Consider the following 27553-nt stretch of genomic DNA (forward strand, 5'->3'; position numbering starts at 1 on the left):
ACAGAATAACATTAAAACCAATATTAGACTTTAGACAGAAACAATACAGATAGATGATTAGTTATTTTTGGGTATTCAAACAATATATGTAATGAAATAATTTTTCGTATTGTTTTTCTTATAGTTGTTGTTAATAGTTTAGTAATTGAGATAGTTAGGTAAAATTAGATAGATTATTAGTAATTTATTGTATTATATACATGAATCAATTTTTGTAATATAAGATGTTTTTAAATGGTTTTATATGTATATTTTTCTCTGTATATGTATGTATGTTTGCATCTGGCTTATAAGTATGGGAGATATCTCTTTTAGTATTTTTTAGAACTAATTGCATATTTAATGAATTGTTAAGGATGTTAAGTTATGGATTGCATGGCTGTCAGGTGGGGCATTATTTGAAATTACTATAAATTTTAAGAAGTTTGATTAACTGTAATTAACACTGAAGAAGGGACATTCCCGAAAGCTTTGTTCATTTGTTACCAATAAATTGAGCATTTTTCCATCCATTTGGCTTTCTTTTTTGACATTAACCTGTAGCTCAGAGCCATGGGACTAGAGATACAATAGTGGCTTTACTTAATGTGATCCCTCTCTAGCAAGTCTGCTATATCTTTATAAAGCTATGCCCACCCAATGTATTTTATGCAAGACTCAGATATGTGTGGGAAGTACTGAAGTGCTAGAAACAATCTTTTAATCAAAAGGGGAAAACTGTTGTTTTAATTTTGCAATTTTGCTTCAATATTTTACGTTGCACTTACAGTGACCTGTGTGGTGATACTTTTTTTTTTACTTTTCTGCTTTTTTTGTTTTCGCAAAAAAAGTTATCTGTTTGCACTCCTCATTTTCTTCTGGGACCTTAGTCTTAAAGCTTCATTTGCACTTGTGGAAATACTGTGAACTACTTTAAGATCTTATCAACTTTATACATTGTACTACATTTTGTATCTCCATAGGTATAATTACTTGTAAAGGTTAAATGTATTTTGAACCCTGACTGGGGCCTTAGTTTTGTAGTTTCATTTGCAGTTATGGCAGAATGTGGACTACTATCTGATTTGTGTCTCATTTAGTCTTTTATTATGACACTTTTTCCATAAACAGTGTCACTGGAAAATGTTAGTATAGTCTGATGCCTTAGACTGTGGTAGAAATACAGTAGAGGGAGTATTAAGAAGTCTACTCTGGCATTGGTGCTTCAGTGCTTTTATAGCTGTTTATGTTGCAATTTTACTGCTAAAGTCTTCTATTGTACTTATTCACCTGCTTAAAACTGCATCTCAGCACCTTTCTGTTCCCATGTTCTTTGTGTCTGCCCTAGTCCACACTGAGATATTAAGTAAAAGTTTCTGAAATTATATCCTACCTGGGGTCACTGATCTTAGCTCAGAGTCATAGCACTACAGCTCCAATATTGGTTTTATGTGATTGGATCCTTCTCTATCAAGCCTGTTACATCCTGTTTCCTGTGCTTTATGTGATTGTATAAAGTTGGTGCATTTACATGCTGCTCCCCATTGTAAAGCAGTGGTTAGTATTGCGCTGTATAGACACAGACACCTAAAAACCAACTTTTCCATATAAAACCACCTCTGAAGCTGTAAAACTACATCAGTGAGTGGACAGCAACTTTTTTGTGTTGAGTAGCATAAAGCAATTAGTGTGTGCATTAAGGAGGACTGCCACTTGAATTTACTATTATATGGCTTAGTCTAGTCTCTTTCCCCAAAAGCACCCTTAGTCAGCCCACTGTTTAGCCCTTGTGCATTGTAACCTTATAGTTTCCCCAAACAATGACCTGACATCATGGTTATGTACTTTTCTAACTTCTTCACAGCAAGTTTGGTGGATATGGGTATACTGAGACAATGTAACAATTGTTTAATATTTAATGACAACCATTTAATCCTCAAAGAAACTAATATAGTATGCGAGAGATGTATATACACAATGTCTCTGAAGGCAAATGTCTTGCATACAAAAACTCACAACAACAAGCTAGTTGTCATAAATACACATGCTATACTCACCACATTTAGTATGCACTTCACACAGAAATATTTGTATTGTGGCACTTAAATGAAATCTTCCCAAACCCCAAAAACCTCTCAGAAATTTCACTAGCAAAAATTATCCTCAGCAAACCCAAAAGTGCTCAACAGAAACAAGACCTAACACTGCACATACAGCCACACCCACTGGACCTTCAACTACTAAGCCCATAAGGCAAGTCAATATATTACCCATGACTTTGCTCATAGGGGACTACAAAATACGACATACTAATGCCCACTCACGAGGCTAGACAAGAAAAAAATGACAGTTGCATATCAGGGGCCAGAATCTGCAAGTTACGCATACACAAAAGTCATTGCATCACAGGTACCAGTATGATTCACTCATAGTCCATGTAGGTACAAATGACCTGAGATGTACCTCCCTCGATTATACGAGGATTGGCATTATGAAGCTATTGGACTATGTGTCACAGGCTGGTATATGCCTAGTATTGAGTAGCATTCTACCTTCACCAAAGATAATGCTACAATACAGATGATGATTGGCTTTAATAACTGGCTTAGCATTTGGTGTCATTCCTGGGGGATACAATATTTGTCAGTGTGGGGACATGGTTAACCAACCATGTTGCTTTGCCAAGGATGGTCTGTACCTGTCCCCTCTAGGCTTTCAAATATTGTCAAAAACATTGTCATTCTCCATAGAGCCTTTTTTAGGAAATGCAAAATTGACAAACTTTCCAACGTAACAAAATCTACCCAAGAAACTCTAAAGGAGTTACTGCTCAAGGCCAGGAGTCTAGACAAGGAGATCCACTCATCTAAGCTCTCCTCATATTCGAGAATGTGGACATCTGTGCAGTTACAGAGACATGGTTTAAAGCTGCAGAGAGTACTCTGGCAGTGCAAGGCTTCAGTGCCTTCCAAACATTTAGACCAGCAACTGCACAGACAGGGGCTAAAGGTGGAGATGTCTTGATTTACATCAGTAACAAGAATATCTCTATGTTAGTTAAACAGGCTGACACACTTTAGTTCCTCCATGTCTCGATTGCCAAAGACAAAGTCCCATACTATATCCTGGCAAGTTATATGTCACTCTCTATGCACCATGAAACCCATAGCTCATACTTAAACATAGTGTAGATATTCACCATTCAACCAAAATACCATACTCATGTGGTACATTAATTATCCATCTATTAACATGGAATCCTACATGATCCAAATTTGCAGGTGCAGAGATTCTTAGGCTTTGTAAATGCAAATACCCTGGAAACAGTTAATACATACACCTACTAGAGTTACAAACATATTCAACATGGTACTCACAAATATGAAAGAACAACGCACCTCCCCACCCCCCACCTCCCGTGTCATGTTCAATCCTCTCTGGTAAGGTCATACCACATGGCAGTCTCCTTTGAAATAAGAATTAATTCTGTAACCCCATCAAACACAGTAACAGTTAAAAATGACTCCAGTGCAAATGTTCATTTATTAAGTGATAACCTGTCAAAATTTCAAGCCACTCCAAACACAGACAACACAGCAGCCTAGGTAGAATGAAAGTTAGAAGATGTAACACCTAAAAAGATAAATAAACTCTCTCATCAAACTGAATAGGCAAGTAAGAGGACTAATTAAGTAAAACAAAGCAAATTTTGAGGAAAATATAGCATCCCAAGCCAAGGACAACCATAGGGTCTTCTTTAGCTGTATCAGAAACCTGAATGGCAGCACATAACAGTGTGCCAAACTTTTGGTAAATGAAGCCACATTTACCAGAAGACATAGCAAATCTTCTGGATATCAAATTCAGCTCCAACTTTATCCCACTCTCACTCCCAGCAACCCACCCCCCAGGAAATAAATCTAACATAATCCCTTCAACTATTAGTAGGGAACAGGTCTTAGGAGTGCTGTCTATGATCAATAATACAGCTTTGTTGGGCTCCAATAATATCCCAAGAGGCCTCATAAATAGCCTGAATATGACATATCAGGGCAAATGATGTCACTATTCAACCATAGCCTCCATACAGGCTTCATGCCACATGAATGGAAGACTGCACAAGGGAGGACCATAAACAAATCCCAGGAACTACAGATCCATTAGTCTGACTAGTCTCATATGAAAAGTAATGGAAAGAATTATCATGGAAATTATTAATGCTAACATAAGAAAGCTTCATACACTGGACATAACCAACTTTGGTTTTGGCAAAGGCAGGTCATGCTTAATGAACCTGGTAGACTTCTTTGAGAAGGTCACTACAGCAATGGATGAGAGCAAAATGGTGCATACTGCCTTCTGTGACCTAGCTAAGTCATTTTATAAAATACTCCACTCAGACAATCCAAAAAAACTCACAGAATTAGGCATAAAACCCCTAAGTAACTTGATGGATAGCCAGCTGGCTCACAGAAAAGACCCAGGAAGGTAGGACTGAAGAGAATAGCTCAACAAAGGAACCAGTCACCATTGGAGTTCTCCAGGGCTCTGTGCTGGGTCCACTCCTGTTTGGTATCTATTTTTCAGAAGTCAGGCCAATGTCAAAGGACTCTGTCTTACCAAGTTTGCTGATGACTACAAGCTAGAAACAATCATAGAAACCCTCTCCCCTGAAGATACTCACTTCTTCCAGGAAGGTCTGCCACAGACAAATGACTAGTTCCAAAGCCATGGCTTACATTCATTGCCACGAAATGCATAATAGTACCGTTTGGAAACTTGGCCACCCAGGGAAACTACCTTATTGATAAACACCATTAAAAGTAGATGCAATAGTCAGGGATTTGGAGACTTATTGGATAATAACCTATCTTTCAAACAACATGTGTCTTAGGTTGTAAGAAAATCATTCTGTGCCACTGAGCCTATAAGTAAGGGCATGGTATCTAAATCCAGAAGTCAGTGTGCAACTGTACTCAGCCAACATAAACCCACCACTGAGTATAATTCCACCTTTGGTATATACCTGACCACACACATGCAACAAGTGGAATGTCCACAGAGGTTGCTCACAAAAAGAATACAGAACATAAAAACAATATCATATGCATATTGTCTCAAAGCCCTGTCTATTTTCTATGTACTGCTTATAGATGATTTATGCCCGACATACAAGACATCCTTGGATCCCACTCTGCTGGACCTTTTGCATATTCACAAAATGAACAGCACCAGAATTACTAGTTCTAAGGATTTAAACTTTGTTAGCAACTTAAAAATTATGTGTCTAAGGGACATGTATGAATCTCAGAGAATTCCCATCCTTAGGAATAGGTTTTCCATTGATGTGCGCCCTTCCCTAACCCTATTCAAACAAACCCTGGACCAGTGGATGGGAAACTGGATATTCACCCTGGTCTGACACCTATGTCTGCGATGAACAGAGACAGACATTAAATCATGTTATAACTAGCATACATCTGCTACAGTAACATTTAAGGCACAATAACTTGGGGGATTCATTTGCATTTTGTGACTAGGCTTACAAAGGCCTCATTGGTCATTAGCCTAGTATACACCTGTGAACCTATGAGGCAAATTGTCAAAATCAAAAGTGTCATACTTAATCATCAAACAACCAGCATCCTCAAACAAATCCTCTGGATATTACTCAATGACCTCTGAAATATGCACAATCATATATGGACAAAAAAATAAAATAATGAAAAAAAATGTCTCATTTAATAATAAAATATCTAAATAATATTTTTTGCTTATAGGAACAAGATCAGTCATGCAGACAGAAAAAAATATATATATACATATAAAATATAAATAAAACTCATTTCAAGACAGCTAAAAGGTTGTATACCAATGTCATAACAGCACAAGTAAGCACCTGAAAAAAAATATATATAAATATAAAATATAAATAAAAGTGAATAAATATTACCTTTAATAAATATCCTATTTACATAAATGTCAAACTATTGAGTTATTAAACCATTAAGATATTACAATTTTAAGATATTAAAATAAACATTCACATAAACACATTAAACAATTCATCTAATAAAACTGCTAAAATATCCACCAACTTTAAGTGTAACCCATTATCTCAAGGGCCTTTAATTTCAAAAAACACAAAATGGAAAAAAGGTCATTTAAGCCAGGCCATTGCATGGCATTAGTTCTTAGCTGCCATAAGGCTTCCGATTTTTCCAGTTGTAAAGGCCATGGGCCACCTCTTGGGTCCATTAGCAAAAAAATCAATAATTGTAAACTTAAAAAAATGGCCTTTAGACTCCTTACAGTGTTTTGCCAGTGCATTATTCAAATTCCTATTCCTATTTTAGCTGTCTTGAAATGAGTTGCTTTCTATTACTGGTTGAATTTAATTAGGGGTGGGTTATTTAAATGGTGCTTCTTTGGTTGCTTTTCACTTTGATAAAGTCTCTGAATAGTCAGAGATGAAAGCGCTTGTTTTTTTTAATGTAATTCATACCTCCCAACCATACCGAATTACTCAGTTTTTGCAGAGTTTTGAGGTTCAAATAATGGGGTGCCATGATTCCTGAGTGGCACCCCTTAATTTCTGACTTTTTCCAAGTTTTATTTTTTCCCCATTTATTTTTTAGCTGACGTCATCACATGCATGATGACTATAGCTCCGTCGGGGCTACCAGCCTGTCGGAATTGAGCTCAAGGACTCCGTTGCACACATTTCCATCTGGATGGCTCGTTTTGAATGCATTTCCATTTCCACAATCTGATCTGCAAGTGCAAGCAGGAAACAATTATTCAAACAAGTGTTTTGGCTCTTATCTGCGAGCAGGGATTAGGCTACACTTGTGAATGGTGGCTGGCAATTTCAAAGTCTTGGAATGGATCTTTTCTCTATCTGCAAGGCAGGTGAATGAGATTCAGCTGGAGTAGAAACATATTTTATTCTGTGAAGAATTTTAAATGGATCTTTGTGTGTGAAAATGCCCCATGTAATACACCTGGTGGCTGGAGGTACTCAGGCTCAAACCTTGTACCTTGGGTACAGGGTAAAAAGAGCCTGAAGTTCCTAGCCACCACCACTTGTGAATTAAAGCCTCATATTTGTGATCTATTCCTCATAAAATCTGTGGTTTGTCCCTAGCCACTACCACTTGTGAATTAAAGCCTCATTTTTTTGATCTGTTCCTTATAAAAATCTGTGGTTTTCAGGATTGTGACAAATCACTGAAAGATTGAATTTACTAAATAATGACAGGTGTTTGAATTTCAGACTTCATATTCATCAGAAACTAAATGGTAAAACAAAGCCTTTTATTCTAGAAATTTTCTAAGTTTATAAGATCAGTATTTGAAATCTGTCCCTATTTTGGGTCTGTATTCCCCCATTACTGGCTTTGTCCATGTTATTTGTGCTAAGAGGTTGAGACTAGAGCTATGTTGAGAAGTGAGAACTGAATTCACTAAATTATAGCCATTTAAGTTTCAGTCTTCCTATCTTTGAGGAAAGTACTGATTTGGCAATGGTGTAGTGGTATGTTGCTCTCACTGTGGAGCACAGGGTCCTGGGTTCAAGACTTGGCAGTGAAATGCATTGTGGTAGCACAACATTTTATTCTAACAACTTTCCAAAATGTCCCCCAAAAAAAAACTGAAATTGAAAATATGTGCAAGAAGCTGTTCAAGATGCCTATGGCTTACACTACTTGTGTGGGTGTGAAAGTAGACTTTTATGATATACATGTTCTGAATTGGGCAGTTTTGTCATTGTTGGCTCATGCATTTTGTTTCATTGCCTACTGGAAAAATGTTCAAACAATAAGTTTAAAATGGGCTCTGTATAACAAGTGTGCTGCTGTATTATACAAGGAATATAATTTAATAAAGTCAGGAAGGTGTATCAAAGAACACATGCATGTTTCTTGCTTTCTTTGCAAGGAGCTAATGATTTGAAAACATCCCAAAGGTAATCTTTAATCACCACTGGTGAGATGCATTTTCTTTGGATGTGGTGTGTGGGTTTCAATGCTGTTTCAATGGCAGAGAAGTTTTAATGCCAAGTCTATTTTCACTTGTGAGACAGTATTGCTTTGTTTAGCAGCTTTGTTTAGCAGATGTCTTAGTGTTTGTGCATTGTGTTATAAAATGTAAAAATAATATCCAAATAATCATTGTAAAAGTAAAACAATATGCACATATTAGTGTTTATGGTAAATGGGGTGAAATAGACAGGTAATGAGACATTGGAATGGCTGCAGGGGGACTCTGGTGCCATATTTTGGTCATCTGTTCTTCAGTTTGCTTTTGAAAGCTGGTATCCCACAATTCCATTGGAGCGGGTGGAGTTAAATAAATATGTATGCAAATTTTATGTCAATCAGTGTACAGATTTGTACCTCTTTTTCATGGGCCTTGTCCAGATTTTTGATGTTTTCAAGTTGAGAGGTATGCTGTAATTTCAAGTATTAGCGGCCACGGTGGTGCAGCGGTTAGCATTGTCACCTTCCAACAAGAGGTTCTCCGGTTCTGATCCTCGGCTGGGGTGCCTTCTGTGTGGAGTCTGCATGTCCTCTCTGTGGTCGCATGGGTTTCCTCCGGTTTCCTCCCACATCCCAAAGACATGCTGTAGGTGGATTGGACACTCTAAATTGGTCCTAGGTGTGAGTGTGTGTGTGTGTGTGTGTGTGTGTGTGTGTGTGTGTGTGTGTGTGTGTGTGTGTGTGTGTGCCTTCTGTGCAAGGTTGGGTGCTGGGCTGGCAACTCGACACTATAAAACTCCACTGCCAATCATGAGCAGTCAGGTGATCCACTGTGGTTACCCCTAACTGGGAAAAGCTGAAAGAAGAAGAAGAAGTGATTGTTTTTAATCATTTGGTGAAAAAAAATTAAAAATGTATTTTTACATTACAACTGGTTTTCTGACTGCTGGATTAGGAAGCCTCTGTTCTGTATTTGGACCATTGAAGGGAAGGTAAAGCAGTGTATTTAAAGAGGGGGCTCTTTACTTGTACTTTGATCAGCACCTTACTATGGTCAAATGGATGGTGCTGCTTCTGCTTTTGTATGCAGCACAAGGGTTCCTCCTTATGCCATAAAAAATGTTATAATGTAAATAAACAGGGTAGGCCCGGCCTTTACATGGGCAGAGTCTAAGCTTAGATGTTTTTGGGACCTGCTTGCATTGTCTCTAGGACTCAACAGGCTTGTGGTCCCAAATTTTAGTTATATATAAAGGCAGCAAGGTGTAGGTTAGTTTATGGGCTGCTCCCCATTCATATGATGCAGTCTGAGGACATTTTACTTGACCAGATGGGTTAACTTCATCGTATAATTTGTGATTGACAAAGGAACAGTCAATGTCACTTAACAGGAATCCGGTATTGAGACAATTCTTTACAGTATAGAAAGGGGTAATTAGCAGTACCAGCACAATAAAATGTATGGTAGTGCTATGTCCAATTAAAATGTATAACAAGATGGGGATCAAGAGATGAAGGAGTATAGATTTCTTAAAGCGATACCTTCAACTTTGTTATTAGGACTACCTGTTGGAAGATGAGGTAGTACCATTGTGGACAGCTCTAGCAAAGGACTGGTACTTTAATGTTGGGGAAAGAGCTCAGGTGGAGGCTCGTTTGAGGATGTAGGGTCAGACTAAGTTCAGTTCCTGTAAAAGACTGGTTACTCTGAGTGAAATGGTGGCTGGAGTTAATAAAGAATAATGTGTTTTCCAAGGGTTTGGCAACTTACATATGTGCTATAATGTAATTTATATAGATTTTACTGTGGCATTTGACATGGTCATACACAAAACACTGATCAATAAATTAGAACAACTAGGCATTAATGTACTCTTGATACAAAGGATAGCTGTATGGCTTACAAATAGGACATGGCAAATATTATACAGCAAGTGGACAGGTGAAATTGAAGATTACAGTTAGGGTGTCTACAGGACTCTGTCCTAGGCCCATAGTTGTTTAGCTTGCATCTTTCAGGTCTATCTTTTTCATCTGAGGTGTTCTACAGTCTGTACGCAGATGACTTGAAATTAGGTAAACTGATTACATGTGTTACAGATAGGGCATGGCTGCAAAAGAACGTGTCGAAATTGACCATTTGGGCACAAGATAATAATATGCTGATAAATACATCAAAAACTAAGCATATGAGATTTGGGAGACATAAATTGAAAGGTGTATATTTAATACAGCACACAGTGATTGAAACGGTAGATTTATTTCAGGACCTGGGTATATGGATAGATCCAGCTTTGAGGTTTTCTAATCTTATCAAGCAATTGGTTAACGATAGTTGTAGAACTATAGGTTGTATAAAAGATTTATAAAGTCTTGGAAATCAGAAATAGTGAAGTCATTGTTTGTTATTTACAGTAGACCCAAACTTGAGTATGGAATAACAATACAGAAATCGTATAAGAAAACAAGCATGAGTAAACTGGAAAGAGTACAGTCGAAATATATCAAGGTCATCCATGGATGTGAAAATTTAAGTTATTATGAAAGACTATAATATCTGAAATTGTACAGTGTCTCTTATAGATATTTAAGATGCGATCTTATTAAGGTAGTACATTTAGAGACAACTACCTCTGGGAATGTCTGGGGTTATCAAAAAGTAATAGTGAATGATCAAACAACCTCTGCAGAAGATTCTATAGGAATGAAGTGTACTCACTGGCTCTCTGAGATATCAGCTGATGCATGAGATGGACTACCAAATTACATTAAAACAAGCTCTAGTTTAGTTGTTTGTAAGAAAAGCCTGGACACTTACTATGGGATCAATTGTTTTGATATATTGGCAGGCTAGAAGGGGATTAATGCTCATTCGTGAAATATTTGTATGCATCTATATATGTTTATTGACTGTTACTGAGCAACAATAGCAAAACTACAGAAGCTTATAGAAGGATATTGGGGGTAGATTTGCGGTTTATCCAGCTTGGGGCATAGGTCAGGGTTGTCAAATTATGGAAATATGCCACATGATTCAGGAGGTATACAGTCTTTGAATGGCAGTGCCTCTTTAAATATTACTATACTCTGGTTAGATTAAGTGTATACGCAGTGCACTGCAGGTGCACTGATGGCAAAAATGAAGGTTGGAAGTATATTTTTGGAGTTTGTGTTGGACTACGAGAATTTAAATACTGTAGGCGTGGAAAGCCATGTGATAAATTGTGGTCAGGATTTGTAAAGTTAGCCCCTCATATGTCCTCACTGGGTATAGAGCCAACCTTATACTTAGCCCTTTATAATCAGAACTTATTATGCCTAATTATGCTAATTGGGAGGAAAGTGATCAAAAAGTCATGGAAAACTGTTGTTTCCCCAGACTGGTGGACATTTGATCACTAGTGAGGGAAGTTAGAAATCTGGAGATAATGAGAGGTACCCAATTGTCCAGTTCTGTGATATCAAACAAATGAAGACTCTGGGTGACATTTATGAACTAGGTTCCCTATTATGCCATCGCAGATGCAGGTTGTGTCTTTGTTGAACAGTAAAATGCAAAAAGGCAAAATAGCGAAGCGGCGTTTCAGCTAATTCTTTCTCTGGGAAATAATTTGTTTGGCTGCTTTCACTACTTTGCCTTTTCAGCACTGTAGTGCAATCTTGGAGTTGGTATATTTAAGTAGGGGGCTGGGGGGCAGAGCCCCCCATGTCAGGTGGGTGTGGGTAGTGAAACCCCTCACGTTAAGTAATGTTTTAATGTTTTTTTTTTGTTTCGAAACAGCGATTGTTTTCCATTGGAAAATAATCGATGTTCTGAAGTTTTGACGTTCTAAGTTTTCGCTTACATGGGGTCAATTATCTGTCATTCACTCTTCTGAGCATGTGATATGATAATATAGACCTTATGAACTAGGGTAATTATGAACCTTTAATATATGGATAAATGTTGGGGCGGGCTCCTGGAGACTCCTCTTCATTTTTTCTATTATTTAAGGACACAGTTTACTGCTCTGTATTTTTGTTAATGGACTACTTAGGAAAGGCCTGAGTACATCACATTACAATATTTGACATTCAGTGGGGAGGGGTGTTTCATTAACAAAGGAAAATATGAATGTGATGTTCATGCTTTTCTGTATGTTGACTTATCTTAGCATGTTGTTGGGGTAGTTTAGAGATAGTGAGATAAAACTTAATAATAAAATTCTTTTGAAAATTATAAAAAAATAAAAAATAAAGGGCCATGATATATATTATCAAAATGCACAAACCAAAACAGCTGAACATATAACAGCACATGACTGGTCTAAAATAGGCACCTAAGGAGCCAGAGATCATTACTGGTCAACATCTATTCCCTGGAAAAAAAATCATAAGTTCTGATTTGCAGAAAAAGTATGAAATATTTGGGACCCAAATGGAAAATTGACTTTACAGAAATTTGAATTTCATATGGCTGAGACTATATGATTGACTTTAAAAAAAGCCAGATCAGTTGTATTGAGATTGTGGTGCACTGAGATTCAGGGAATTTACCCTTTCCCCACTGAAGTGCAGTCTTAGAACTGGTACACATAATTAGCAGGGCATGGGGATGGTACAGTGCACTTGCCTTCCCTGTAAAATCAGAGAGTTTTTATATTTGCATTTTTTTTTTAAATTATGGAACTTTGATCATGTGGTCTCGACTATGTGCAGTTTGATGTTGAGTAATTTCAATGTAACATAGATCCAAAATATTCATAGAAACATTGAAACAATACTATGCAAGTGATCAGGAGACCCATAAGATGCCTAGCCATATTTATCTTTAATTAGCCACATTTAAAAACGTGTGTCTCCAAATTAAACAGTTTATTATCATTATGTTCTACAATCATTTTATTCAAGATCACAATATTTTACAGAGGCATACTAATTTGGTATTAATGTAGAATAGATTGAGACATATGATTAAACCATTTTAGGACTTACAAAAATCTCAAAATGTCACACATCTCATGGTCATAACTCTTTTATTAAGAACAACAAGTACATAAATTTAGAAACACCAACTATAAAGCTAGTCAAAGCACTGAAACAAAAAAAATTTCATAAAAGTGCTAGTACTGCAGTTCAAAGGATAAATGTGTAACTACTAACATCCAAGAAAATTAAATAAAAAGGGAAAAATCCCACTCCTATTTCAAAATTAAGATGCACTGACATTGACACAGCCAACTTCATGATAATCAGGATAAAGTTCTTAAGATTAAATCTAATCTTATTTTAACTTATTAACTCTTTTCACAGTTTCAAAATGGTCTAAAATTATATAAATTTCTGTTTTCACCTTAACTACCTAAATGTTTTCAGTAACATGCAGAATAAATGCCACACATCAAGTAGGAGCCTAATGATTAAATATCAGTAACCAATACTATAATTTTCTTTGTTTTACAATATTGCAGCACCTTCCTTCTAAATTACCTTTGCATTTAAACTGCTCAGTGAATTCCCCTTTAACTTATTTGGAGAGTTAGCGCCCAACAACTGTCCAACCTCAGCCATTTTCACTTGTCAGGTAATGTGTAGAATGTCCATCTTACTGGCAATATCTGCTCATCTTACCTGCCTTGAAATTGTTAACTCCTTGATTATGTTCAAATGTTAATGCTTTAAGAATATTAGAATTGATGTTTTCTGCTGAATATAATTTTAAACTGCACTTGGTTGGCAATTCTGTTATCTCATTAGCCTTAAAATGAAGTAGTGACTTAAGAGTAGACTTCACATTTATACTGTGTTCTGGAGTTAATTGCTTTCAAATGTGAATTATGCCTATTTTGAGTTTTTAAAACTGTGTACCATTATTGTAATCTTCTCCCACCAACATGTTTAGTTGATATATTAACAGCTTGCTTTCTGTACCCCTTGCAATTTAGTTTTGTACTGTATAACATTACCAAAATCTATGTCATACTGCCTACATCTAAGTACAACTGGCTTTGACAAGCTGGTATACTTGCTGCTTGATTGTATTGCTAAACTGTTTCTACAATTTTTGTATCCAGTCTTTACTTTCTGTGAATTACTGCAGTGATTACTGTTTTGTTTATAATTGTTTTGGACTCTGCTTCTTTGCTCATCCCTATTTTTTCCTGTTTAGAGCTGTTTGAACTAGTATTGCTGCTTTGGTCCTCTAGCTCAACTTAGTAGAAGGCACCTGTTGCATATCTAATCCTCAGGACCTAAAGAAAATATCCTGTTTTGTCCCTCTCTGTGCCTGTCTCTCCTGATCTAAAACTATCCTGCCTTATCAGTGTACTATAACTGTAATTTCCATTACCCTTTGTTATTTACCATTAATGGTCTATATATGTATCATGCAAACAAGTACAGGCATTTCTTTCATTCAGTGCAAGAGGAATTTACTAGTTCACTCTGTTACGCTAGTCATGCAATGTTGACAGTTCTACCAAGTTTAATGTCACTTCTCTGCTTGACCATTACTTAGTGGTCTACTTTTTTGGCTGTTTTAACTAGAATCAAAAATAGCCTCCACTGCACCTTAATCTTTCTCCTCCCCTTCTCTCTCTGGTTAATGACCTACATCCTACTCTTGCTGGCAGCCTGCATTTGTTTAATTACTCTTTCCAGCTAGTGCTTTTTGTGGCACTCCCTCTTTGCCTGTATAGGCAGTTCTGTGCTAGTTTACTTCTTCCCTTTTCTACACCTTGAAGTTTTAAAATAACTAATGGCCAAACAACTTCTGCTTTTAGCATTAAATGTGATTAGCTTTAAAAGTAGCCAAGAAAACATTTTTTTTCATTTTTCCAAACTTTATTTTTCCTAACTGCCTTAAGTCAACTGCCTATCTCACACACCTTTGTAGTTTGCATACTCATAATACACTTAAATTTCTTCTTTCACCTAAGTATTTCAGCACAATTTTATTACCAATTCCTATATAAATTTCAGGCTTACAGATAGAGTTTGTTTCACCCATGGCAGCTGTTCCACCTTCTCCGACCACTCTCTTCCCTTTCGTTACACTCCGGCTCACTCTCCACCCCTACCCTACTCCCTATTCCCAACCACCTCCACTTCATCTAAACTTATACCATTCTATCCCCATGCCTACAAGAAAAAAAATAGCCACCTTCACAGAAACATCCAAGGGGCCTAACTCCTCAGCTTACAAACACATATCATAGGCCCAACTAACTCACTTCTCCCAACTGACTCCAATAAAAGTAGCATAGAACATCCACCCAACTAGCTCTATCTTCCTCTAACTTATGTGTAATATTCTACTCCTTCAGTCTACTCTCACAATTAAATTAAGCATGCTCACCAATGCCACACTGTACCACACTCCCCCTCCCTGTCACTATATTTTCCCCAACTCTACAAACACCCATCAGCTAGAACATTGTACACAGCCTCTACCCATTAGGAACACAGACCCTCTTCAGTTACAGCTACATCAAAGAGAACTGCTAGACCCATATATCAGTATCAGACCTAAGGGTTAAATATAAAAAAAATGATACAACTTCTCTCACACCTCCACTCTTCCACTCTGTGGAGACTTTCAGCCAAATCTTGGAGCATCCCTTTAAACCAATCAAACTTCATCTTACCCAATAATTTTCCACCATTACCAACACACAACCCACTGATTCTAACCACAACCTTATATTAAACAAATAAACATCAGAAGCATCTACAACAGAATCCCAGATGCCCATGCATGTATTGCAGCACAAAATCTAGACATTCAGATCATCAATGAAACTTGGCTAAGATCAAGTACTAAAGAGGAAGAAATCATTCCCCATGATACAATAATAAGAAATTGTAGATGGAGGGGTTCCAATACTTTTTAAAAACACACTAAACATAACTGGGTATTCACTGAGTCACCCCAACTATCTCAAAACAGAAATGTGTCTTACCTTCTTACACTCAACAAGCACAAAGCTATTTGCATTGCTGCAATACTGCTAAACACTAAAGCTCAACTGGCTAGAACTACCTAATCACCTTAGATCCACACAACATCAATTTTCTCATAAAATAATACAAGAACTACATGTGCTCTTCTCTAAAACATTCTCAAGCACTGCTACTCACCACTTTACCTTTGCTTGGGTAATCAGAATCTTCCAATAATCTGCAAATCCTAAAATATAGCTAGAGACTCACTTTACTCATCCTATGTCACCAGACAGTGCAACTCCCCACTTATTCCACTAAAACAGCACCTAAACTCCTAGCTCTGTTCTTGTTGACAGCCTAACTCCCTCTCTCTCAGATCTCCAAACTATCACCAACCTCAAACTCTCCAGCTCTATTGCCTTACCCTGTAAATGTAAATAAATCCTATATATAATTGTATACTGCTTTTCATTACTCCTTATAAATGAAAATTGTGCATTGCTGTATATGTAAATGCTGTGATGTTATTATTGTATAACATTCCTACCGAAATAAAATTGTACTAACCGCTGCCTTGAATTACCCATTGGATGATTCAAAAGCCGTATTTCCACTGTTAAAAAAAAGATTCTTTTCTTTTTTTCTCTCTGTAAACTATTTGTAATTTTTGCAACCCTAATACAGCTTTTCTCCCCAAGCTTCCACCAAAAATGGGCCTGAGTGCCAAGTCAGATCATCCTGGTAAATGACAGGCAATAACTAAATAAATGAATAAATACATAAATACAAATTAATTCATTAATTAATTACCATATTATTGAAATGTAGGAAATATAGGAAAAAAGTCTATAATAACATTTCCCAAATAATATAAATAAAGTTATACCTTAAGATATAAACTATTATATGCAAGTCGATAAATAGATCTAATCATTATTAAGACTAATAATAAATCCAATGGGTATAACATGAACACACAGTATTGTACAAAATTCTTATTTTAAATAATATTCTTTGAAGAAAAAATTCCTGGTAAATACTGAGTAGAAATATAACAAAAAGCGCACACACAACACATAACAAGTTGAAACTAATAAAAATAACAAATTAAAGAAAACTACATACAGTATTTATGACTTTTTATAAAAACACTTAGGACTGTAGTTAAGGACAAATTAAGAGGCAATTGTTTGAAATTCTGTCATAAAGATAAATACTATGCTTAAATGTGAAGTTAAAAATAAAAGGAGATATGTAGGAACAGTGATGAGCACTAAGGGAAAGAGTGCAGCAAAAATGAATTAAAGTAGCATATTAAGAATAATATTCCATGCCTCCAATGGGATATGTGATTTGGAGTTCTGTAACTGAGTTGCTTTGAAACCTTTATGGTATTTAATAACATCATAGAATTCAGCCTAATTAGCATTTTGTAAAGAGTACCATTTCTTTGTTAATTTCTTTGTAAATTTTATCATGGCGAATAAGATAAATACTCTTAACTGGCTAAATTATTTATTTATTTATTTAGCATGTGTGTGTGTGTGTGTGTGTGTGTGTGTGTGTGTGTGTGTGTGTGTGTGTGTTTTAAATGTACAATAGCAGATTGCTATGGTAATAAGTTCCAGAAGAGGGAATTAGGAATGGAATTTTTTGTTGGACTATGTCCCATGTTTTTTGTGTAGGGGTAATTCCAGAATATATGTACATATCAGAGTTTGGGATATTACAGGCAGCACAGTTAATAGGGAAAGATTTATTGTAAAGTGTTTTTTTTAGAATCCATGATGTAAGCATGATTTATTATCAGAAACTGAGTACAGAAGATTTTTTTGAAAATGATATACTTGATATTGAGTGTCATTAATTGATCTTTTAATCATAATCATTAGGTTATGGTTCAGGGTTGTCCTATAATTAATAAAAAAATATGATTGATTACATTTAACTTTTAGAAATAATTTGCATGCTAAAAACAAAGATTTCTGAGTTAAGATGGTTTTGGTGAATTGTATGAAAAAAAGCCATCACATCTTGTTGAAAGTGGCCTAAGTAATAAGAAGATTAAAGAGGTTTAATAAGTCTGTTGACTGTTGAAGAGTAGCGTTTTGGGAAATGGAGAGATTCACATATAAGATGAATGGTTGGAATTTAATGAAGCTCTATACCAGATAGTTCAGGATTTTAATAAAGGAAAGGAGTTAAGCTCAAGCATGTCATTTAATAAAACATTAGGATTGTTATATTTAGTCTGCAAGGGATTAGTTATCAGCTCTAAGTCTAGTATTTTTCATTAATTGCTGAAAGTCATCTATATGTTGCTTTAATTTTTTTCTACTTTTAATTTCTTTATATTGCTTGACTTTAAAAATGATACAGTAAGAGGATTACAGCTATAATTCTGAATACATCTAGACCATCAATGTAACCATGCTGGACCCTAAGTAGAATTGCTAGAAGAGAAATTAACAGACTCATAGAAGTGAAATGTTCTAAAGATTAAAGAGGAAATTCATACTTTCATTGGTCTTTAGGATGAGTTAGTTTATTATAATCAATTCTTGTTGATTTTGGGAATCATATGCGTTTTGAAAGCTTTATATGTATAGTTCAAAGACAGTTAAAGTGACAGAGAGTATAGCAAGAATGGGGAAAAATAAGTTGGGAAAATGTTTATTTTTAACAATGTCTGTCTTGGATAAGAAAGAGAAGAATATTGACTGCCAGCTTTTTATTTCATAAGTAATGTTAGACCTGGTTTAAAAGAAATGCATGTTATAGATGTGATAAGGATCTGATAAAAAGTTTATTCCCAAATATTTATCTGTTATAGGCCAATTTCATTAAGTTTTGATAAGTATATAGAACAGTTTCGTTTTGAGAGGAGAGTCAATATAGGGGATTTTTGGATAGTTAAATACTAATTTGCAAATTTGGAGAGTTCTTGAAAAATGTTTAGGATTCTTGTTATTTCTATATTGGGCAAGAGAGTTATAAAGTTATATTGTCAGCAAAATCAGTTAATTGAATAGTAGAGTTGTATTGGCAAGGGGATAATAACTAATTTGACTGGATTAAAGGGTGAACGAGGACTTCAAAATATAGATTACATAGGTATGGGGAAAGCAGACATACCTGTTGAACTCCATTTTTTAAGAAAATTGGTTTAGAAAGGTTATTGTTAATTATAATATTAGTAGAAGGGTTATCATAAAGTATTGTGATACTTTTAATGAAAGATACAGGGAGACCAAATCTAGAAAGGATATTAAAATACATTGAATGTTTATTTTATCAAAAGCTTTTGATAGTTGGAAGGATTCAACAGTTCTAGTTTGGTAAGACATTTGTCTGTGTTTGAGAAGGTCTGACTGGAAAGGAGAAATTATAATAGGCAAGATGAGTTATAATCTACTCACAAATATTATCCAATAAATCTTTATATGGAAATTAATAAGGGAATTGGTCTGTAGTTTGTGGCTTCTGTTTTATCAGCTTGACTTCTATGTATTAAAATGCTGTTTTATAACATACTGCAATTCAATAGGTAAACGAGAACAAAATTTAAATGACTGAACTGTAATCTTTGAAATGTGTTAAGGGTTATAAATAGTTTTGGTTGCAATTATTATTATGAGCTGAGTATAGTAGATTTTTTTAATTTGTAAAAATATCCTCCCATTACTCTCACTGTATTCTTTCTTCTCAAATTAGGTGTGATATTGTTAGGTCTAGAGGTAGATTGAGAAGAAGCCATCGCATTTATGTTTGTATATATCTCTCTTGCCTCTTAGGTTATTTATCTTTTCAGAACTGCGCAATTGCTTCATTAGTTCTAAGTCTCTTGAATACTGCTATGTTAATACACTTACTTTGGCAATATCTATTGACTTGATATAATTTATATGAATATTACAAATGAGAGCTGGACCATGAAAGGTATGCAGAATTTCAAGAAAATATAGCTCATTCTTCATTTATTTTATAAATTAAATGTTACCATTATTTTTATTCAAGAATCACATTTAGAACATGATCAAAAACACGTCTTCCACATAAAATATATTATTTACTCAGGGTTGTCAGGGATACATACAAACAAATCAGGTGTTGCTATTATAATTAAAAATACTTTCCTGGGAATCATACTGGATTCAGGATACAATTCTGCTGGGCAATGATGCTTTGTCAAATCGTTATCATCATCGTTATCATCCTCATTCGACTTTTTCTCATTTTTTTTCTACATTGGGGTTGGAGTATTAACTGTAAACAACTCTCTCAATTCAGTGCCATGCTCCTGCCTTCTTCAACACTCATGACTGACTGTTGCAGATCTTGTTTCACACAATCCATCTACCTCTTTGCTGGATGCCCTCGCTTCCTCTTACTTTCTTCCTGTCTGTCCCACATCTTCCTCACCTGATTGTCTTCTGCTTTTCTGCATGTGTCCAAACCACCGTAACCTGTTCTTTTTGATATTTTCTGCAATTGGAGCATCTTTGGCTTTTGCTCTTATGTCCTCATTCCTTTGTCTTTCCCACAAAGTACATTCTACTACCCTTCTTAGACACTTCATTTCTGTCACTTTTACCTTCTTTAACTGTTCTGCCTTTACTGTCCAGGTTACCACACAGTAGTACTGGCCACACCACTGTCTTGTAAAACTTACTTTTCTGCGTTTTTGGCATTCTTCTGTCATAGACTACACCTGACACTCTATGGCAGTTGGTTGCAGCCCTTTTGATTCTAGCTGTGAACTCTTCATTCAGACATGGTACCTTGTCAAATGTAAATTTATTTCCTACTCATACCATTTCTTTTATTAACCATTATGCACCTTGTAGTAAACAAATTGACTTTATAGCAAATAGTTTTAATGTTCTGAATAACTATAAGGAGTACTATTTAATCATGGGGTTGTTTGAATATGGTAAATGAGCCAACTGAAGACAGATCTAATCCATATGCATGTAATGATATTACTATATCTCAGGTGATATTAGACTTAAAAAAACACATTTGAAGTGGCTGATAAAGTCAGATTTGCCTCACACAAGAATTTCAACTTTACTTATTATTCACCCTGCTCCAAAACCTGGTCTAGAATTATTTCTTGCTGTCATGCAGCCTACATAGATATGTTACAGACTTCCATACAATTTATGACCATTCCAAGATTCAGTTAAAATTAAAAAGAAACTTAAATTTTTCTAACTCAATTTTTCATATACCTCTACTGCTTTATAATCATGCTGTTAAATAGGAAATTAATTATTCTATCTAAATTTCTGGCTAAACTTCCTACAAAACTAGATATACTATGGGTGTCATTTAGAGCTCAATTACTAGGAATTGTAACTAGTAAAGCATCAAAAAGTAGAGACGCACAAAGTACAAGAAATACTAACAACCTAAAATCTACAAATTAAACATCAGAAAAAAATCTTACTTTACCTATCACAAGTAATGGTATAAAACCAAAATATTAATTAATTATTCTGAATGGACACAAATCCCTTCTACATTATTATCAAAATTAATACTTTATCAAAATTTTGCCTAAATATACATGAAATTAAGGTAAACTGTACAATGTGCCATACTGTCCCAGATATAATATCAGTATTTGAAAAGTTCTACTACAATCCTTATGAAAGAAACATTAATGCATATAACCAAACAGAATTAAAAAAATACCTAAATTATATTACATTTCCCAATTTAATCCTAACAATCATGCAGTCTAATGTAACACAATTCAATTACAAGAAATAATGATGCCACAGCTACATTATAGAAGGGTAAATCACCTGGACCTGATGGTCTTAGGACTGAATTCTATTAAATTTTTAATGCCCAAATATCAAATATTTTCTTCAAATATTCAATTTTATAATCACATTTGGAATTTCTGACCCTTACATCAATAGTAAAAAATCCTTTTGTATCAATATCAGATACGTGATGACTCATAAAGTAATGGCTAAAGCAAAATAAAAAAAAATTTCTAGCAGTTTGAATTTCAAAAGATCAGTTTGACTTTATATGTATACATTTTAATCAAATAAACTTATCCTTAACTTCTCAAGCCATGATGTTCCTCTTTAAAGCAATAATCATATACCCTAATCAAGCCAAACTAGTAACAAGGATGATAGCTACTCATCTTCTTATTCAAAACACAGTCATCTACATAATACTAAAATTACACAATGAAATAAGAAAAAGAATAACAAAACAGAAATTTAGTACAGATCCTTGTAGAACAGGTGTTTGCCTTCAGAGAAGTAACAGAATTCATTATTAACAAATATCACTAAATGTAAAAGATACAATACAATTGACCAGTGACACAACACTGCAGTGGTCCCATGGTGCAGAAACGTAAAGGCCTTAATGTGACTAGGTAACCTGTGCTCAATCAGGGACACAAGTTCTAGAGAGGCCTCACAGGAGAGGAGGGCGGGAGTGAGCAGCTGACATTAGTTCACCCACCCTGAGTGAAAGACGGCAGACTAGGCTTGCTATATAAGACCTTGGTAAGCTCTGTGCTGCAAGTGGGTATACTGCTTAGTCAGGGGTTGTGCATTTGTGGCAGTGCACATGTACTTAGCAAAACAACAAATATATAGAGCTGACAAAGTATGCTTTGGGGAGTTTGTCAGTTTTACTCACATATAAACATTAAAAAAAATATTTACCTTGCTGCATCTGCTGATAGTCTGTTAAAGAAAGAGAAACATCATTAGGGCATTGATGAACTAGTCTGAATAATAAACTAAATTCCTTCCATAACACAAAGTGGATAACTTAAAACTTGCATGTGATAAAACAAATACATCAAAAACCATAACATTCAAAGTACACAATAACATTAAAATATGCTAACTGTAAACTCAGACAGCTTTATATTACATTGAAATTATTCTTATTAAATTGATTACCCTCTTATCACACCTCACCTTCACTCAGGTTGAAAATTCTATATAAACTTTATAATCCCCACAACCAACTTTACTGAAATAAATATCTTAAAGTAGTGACCTTTATATAAATCTGCTATGTACTGTTGTTGCTTTAAATCCTTGTAGCAGAGCTAGATGGTGCCAGTAGGCATCGGGGGGGGGTTTCATTTAATAAGCTGTTGATAAATTTAAGACTGCAGAAGATGGAACAAGTTTATATAATGAAAATTGCATAGAAGCAGGGAATTGTAGCCAGTCTTTTCTAAATTAATTAACTATAGCCAGTTAATGAGAGGTAGCTGGATACTGTTGCCTTTATAAGGCCACTGAATTCAGAATAAGGCAGAAATGTATTGTTTGAAAGTCTAGAGGAGGATGGAGGATTTTGAATTGATGTGGCGCATGGAGTCTTGAGCAGTTGGATCCAAGATAAGAATCCCAGAGCTTGATACTGCCAGTGAAAGCCCTCGTAGCTGGAGGTCACAGTTGTTTTGCTAACTCAACTTTTTGAAAATTATTTATTTGCTAGACATTTGCTTCTGTTCTTCCAACAATGTACAGTTTAAGAGACCTTTTGTGCCAAAAAACTTTGATTTGCTTGTACGGAAGGCATTGGCTTGAAGTCAGATGTTTAACATAAAACTCTTAAAACTCTATAGTTGATGGAGACTGCCAGAAAATAAATAAATAAACAATGTACTTAATAATAGAAACACTTCACAAACTTTGAATACCTGTTAGTACAAATATTCAAGTTCTCCCACTTTGCATAAATATATTAGTGTAGAAAGAAGCCATTACTGTCCCAGTGCAATACCCTGCACTTGTTAAAATATTTATTAATGAAAATCATTATGTAATGGCTGTTTTAATAACTGACAAAAGATGCCCTTTGAGAAGGAACAAAAGTACGCCCACTTGATAAAACATGCTTTTCAGCTGGTGTTAATTCATGAGAGGACAGACTGAAAATTGCATAACTGCAGTTATAAACTTAATAGCTGAAGATCTGTTTGTCATTGCTGATCTGGTGAAGATAAATACAATTCCCTATGGATTTTGGGTACTGTGCATTAAAGACTACTTGACAATAGAAAACAAAATGTTACACATAGATTTTTTTTATATCAGTTATTCGTTAGTTTATTTAGGGAGTCCTAATCAAACTACAAATCTAGATGTTAGTGAGAGGATTTTCTTTGTTATGGTGTGTCTTAAAATTGTCATTTTTTTAGGACAGAATTACTTAGTGTAGATTTGAAGAGATAAAATATGCATTTTTTTTCATATAAATAAACAGAATATCTAAAATAATCTGAAATAATCACTTTTTGGAAAAGCAGTGGTCATTCTATCAGTTATTCTTTGAATTTTAATGCATTACCTAGTGGTTATAAAAGAGGAGGACTGAACAAATATTTACAAAAGAATCTGATATCCTTTGCCAAGGAAAAACGTATTTACTTGAAGAAGATCAATTACACTGAAAACAGGCTGAAAGCAAGTCTTTTGGAATCTAGCACCTGGTGTAATTCTGTTTATACATTGACCTTACACAGATGTTGGTCACTTACACTGACAGCCAATCTTTTGGTGTCAAGGCAGACTTGCATTGGGAGCCACTATTTTAGGAAATAAACAACACCTCAGAGTATTCAGTGTCCAGAACCAAGAAACCAGAAAAACACTGAAATTGAAGGGCTGCCACTCACTTAAGAGAACAAATCCTTTATTAGGTCCACGGCACACAAAAAAAGGCACACAAAACCACAATGACATGAAATGCTTTAACGAATCACCACATTTTTCATCACACTGTTGACATCTTCAGATATCTAAATATCCCATCATTATTATCCCTTTATATACCCAATTAAATTCAAACTACACAATAAAAGCAATACAAATGGACATAATGAATAAATATGAAGCATCATTTAAATATGTATGACTTTGTGCAAAACATGTTATACACTATTAAAAATATAACACCTGAAACTCATTCTTCTGGTAAATGAATAAATGCAAACAGATACTAAATCGTATTTAAAACAGTTGGGACATTCTTTAAACAGAATTATTAAAATAAAGACTTTTCTGTAGTATATTTGAATATTTGAACTGTCCAGGATGATTTCTCACCATTTCTAATCCAATTCCACCATCTGGTGACCAAAGACTAAAATTGAATCAAAATGCTATAAAAATGTTGTATGAATATTTAAAAATGTTATATTAATATTTTAAAATTATATAAATATTTAAAAAATATAAGAACATGTAAAATAAATTAAATTAAATCATATATATATATATATATATATATATATATATATATATATTGACTGCGGTGGTGGTGCTGCGGTAGCGTTGTCGCCTCACAGTAAGACGCTGTTCGGTTTGATTCTCAGCTAGAGCATCTTCTGTGTGGAGACATGCGTGAATGGGCGGTCCTTTGTTGAAGGTTGTGCGTCAGAGCTGGCAACTAGATTAGTGCTTCTGTCTGATTCAATTGACAGCTTCTTCAGAATAAACATACCACACCACACCCCTCCTTTATTTAAAAAAAATGATTCAATGATAATTCAAAGTGTTTGAAAACTAAGAGTTGCTGAATTGTGTATATCTGATAGGTTGTTAATATACGTATGCATGTTTTGTAATATTAGTGTCATATGCCTTGTCACTTTTTTTAATAAAAAAGAATTGGTGTGATACAGTAAGTGTATTCTGAAAAAGTCTGCAGATCAAAGCAGAAGAAAGAGCTAAGTACACCTGGAAATTTCTGATATGCAACTTGTTTGGCATCCATGTGTGGTTGTTTTTTTTTTTTTTCCAGTTGAATTTATAACATGTTACATAGCAGCAGCATTGGGTTGTAACACATTTCATGCCAGTTTAAAAATTAAAGTCTGCAGATTTTTTACTTATTTAAAAATTATGCCTAACTCAGTTTTTCCTTTTTTGTTTGTTTCTATAACCAGAAACACAATCTCTTTACTATGCACTCAGAAATGCCTCAAGAGATTCAAGTTAAAAGCTGACTTTTCCTTGGGCCCTTTCTGTCAAGAATAACTGTACAGGGGAAACATGGCAACCAAAATTTGTTTGATGTTGTGATAATCAAAGTCTTAGTAGCAGTTTTGTCTGTGCCTAAATTAGAAGGCATTTACAACATGTAGTTGCCTAACAAGACTTACCCCACCTGGCAGAAGTGGCTGCCATTACACTGGCGCTGTTGCTTGGAATATTGTGAACAAATATTTCTATGCATCTATGCACCCTCAAGTAGAGATTCAGATTCACACATGCTGACAGGTTCACTCCAATACTCATGTATAAGTGTCAGGCAAAAGGATAAACCTTGTGCCTCCCCCTCCAGGATGATGTCTTATTCAAGGCTTTATCCCTGTACAACAAAATATTTTGTGCAGCATAACAACTTAGGCATTTGATCTTTGTTAGTGATGGTCTTCAGTGACTATTTGGCAGTGTAAGCTGAGATTTCAAAACAGCTCACCGTTTAGAGCTTTTCAGTTCAGTTTTGAAAATAGTCAGCTTAATGCACTTTGCTCTATATAAGAGTAAAAGGCACATAAAACATGCTGTGCCAAACATTCCAATAGAACGCGTCTATATTATATTATCGTACAATGAAAATAGTGAATGCTATTTCATCATACCGATAATATCTAAACAACAAAATATCGAACAAACGGAACAGCAAATTTTTTCCCAGGGAAAAAATTCGCTGCTCCGTAAAAAAAAAAAAACTTAAACACAAATTTAAGTGGGGGACTTCGCCCCCCACACCACCCCACTTAAATATACCAACTCCAAGATTGCACCATAGTGGAGGAAATGGCAATGTCCCAAAGACGGCCCACTGATTTTTTTCCCTGGGAAAAAATTAGATTTTCCGTGACTTCGCTATTTTGCCATTTCGACAGTATCGGATCAACTAAATAGCATTCGATATTTAGTCCATTCGATACTGTCATATAGAACCCAACAGAACATATATGTTTTTCCATGATATTAAATATATGCTTGCAATGTGCCAGATTTTGAGAAACTGGAATTCCACTGTTCTTGTTACTCCCAATCTTCTTGTATCTAAACAAGAAATCAAAGAAAGAAAAAGTAGAGGAACACTTTGCCTTTGGGACCTTTAAAAATTCATTCTGAAATCAGAGCCAAAAGACTTATGAAAATATTATTAAATCCACCTCGCTCAGAGAGGAAATTCACTTTGATTAGTGATGCATTACTTTTGTTTGACACCAGTTTCTCTTTTGCAACCTTTTCATAGATAAAGCAACTTTTTCTTATGCTACCTAATTTCTATTGCCATAATGTATAGCACAATGATTGGCCTTCCCAATAAATACATCCAGCATGTTAATAAAGGACCTACCAAATGATAAATGCAGAAACTGAAGATCCACCACTTACTCCCACCCCACCGTCTTGGAAAATAGGATGGATAATGCAGAGACTGCAACATGAGGATCCAGATCTAATGTGGAGATAATATTACCTCACCACATGCACCTGTTTACTACCAAAGTACAAAAATGTTTTGGAAATAAAGCAAGCAATGAACACAATTAACTGTCCTTTTTTTATCTACCACATGCTAGTCAAACGTCTCCAACAATTCCAGCACTGGAGTGATCCTGGCGAAAATTAATAAACCTC

General features: G+C 35.1%; 1 protein-coding gene across 1 annotated transcript in view; it reads right to left on the reverse strand.

Moving 5' to 3' along the window:
- The window catches only part of LOC122815696 (mucin-19-like), a 1162279-nt gene that overhangs the window by 22383 nt on the left and 1112343 nt on the right, over window positions 1-27553 (reverse strand). The window contains exon 31 of the mRNA XM_044088411.1: window positions 22589-22609. Coding sequence (XP_043944346.1) covers window positions 22589-22609 — 21 coding nt within the window. The remainder of the gene's footprint in view (window positions 1-22588; window positions 22610-27553) is intronic.

Source organism: Protopterus annectens, chromosome 11.part0, assembly GCF_019279795.1.
Source record: "Protopterus annectens isolate FY-2018-M chromosome 11.part0, PAN1.0, whole genome shotgun sequence".
Classification (NCBI taxonomy): Eukaryota; Metazoa; Chordata; order Ceratodontiformes; family Protopteridae; genus Protopterus; species Protopterus annectens.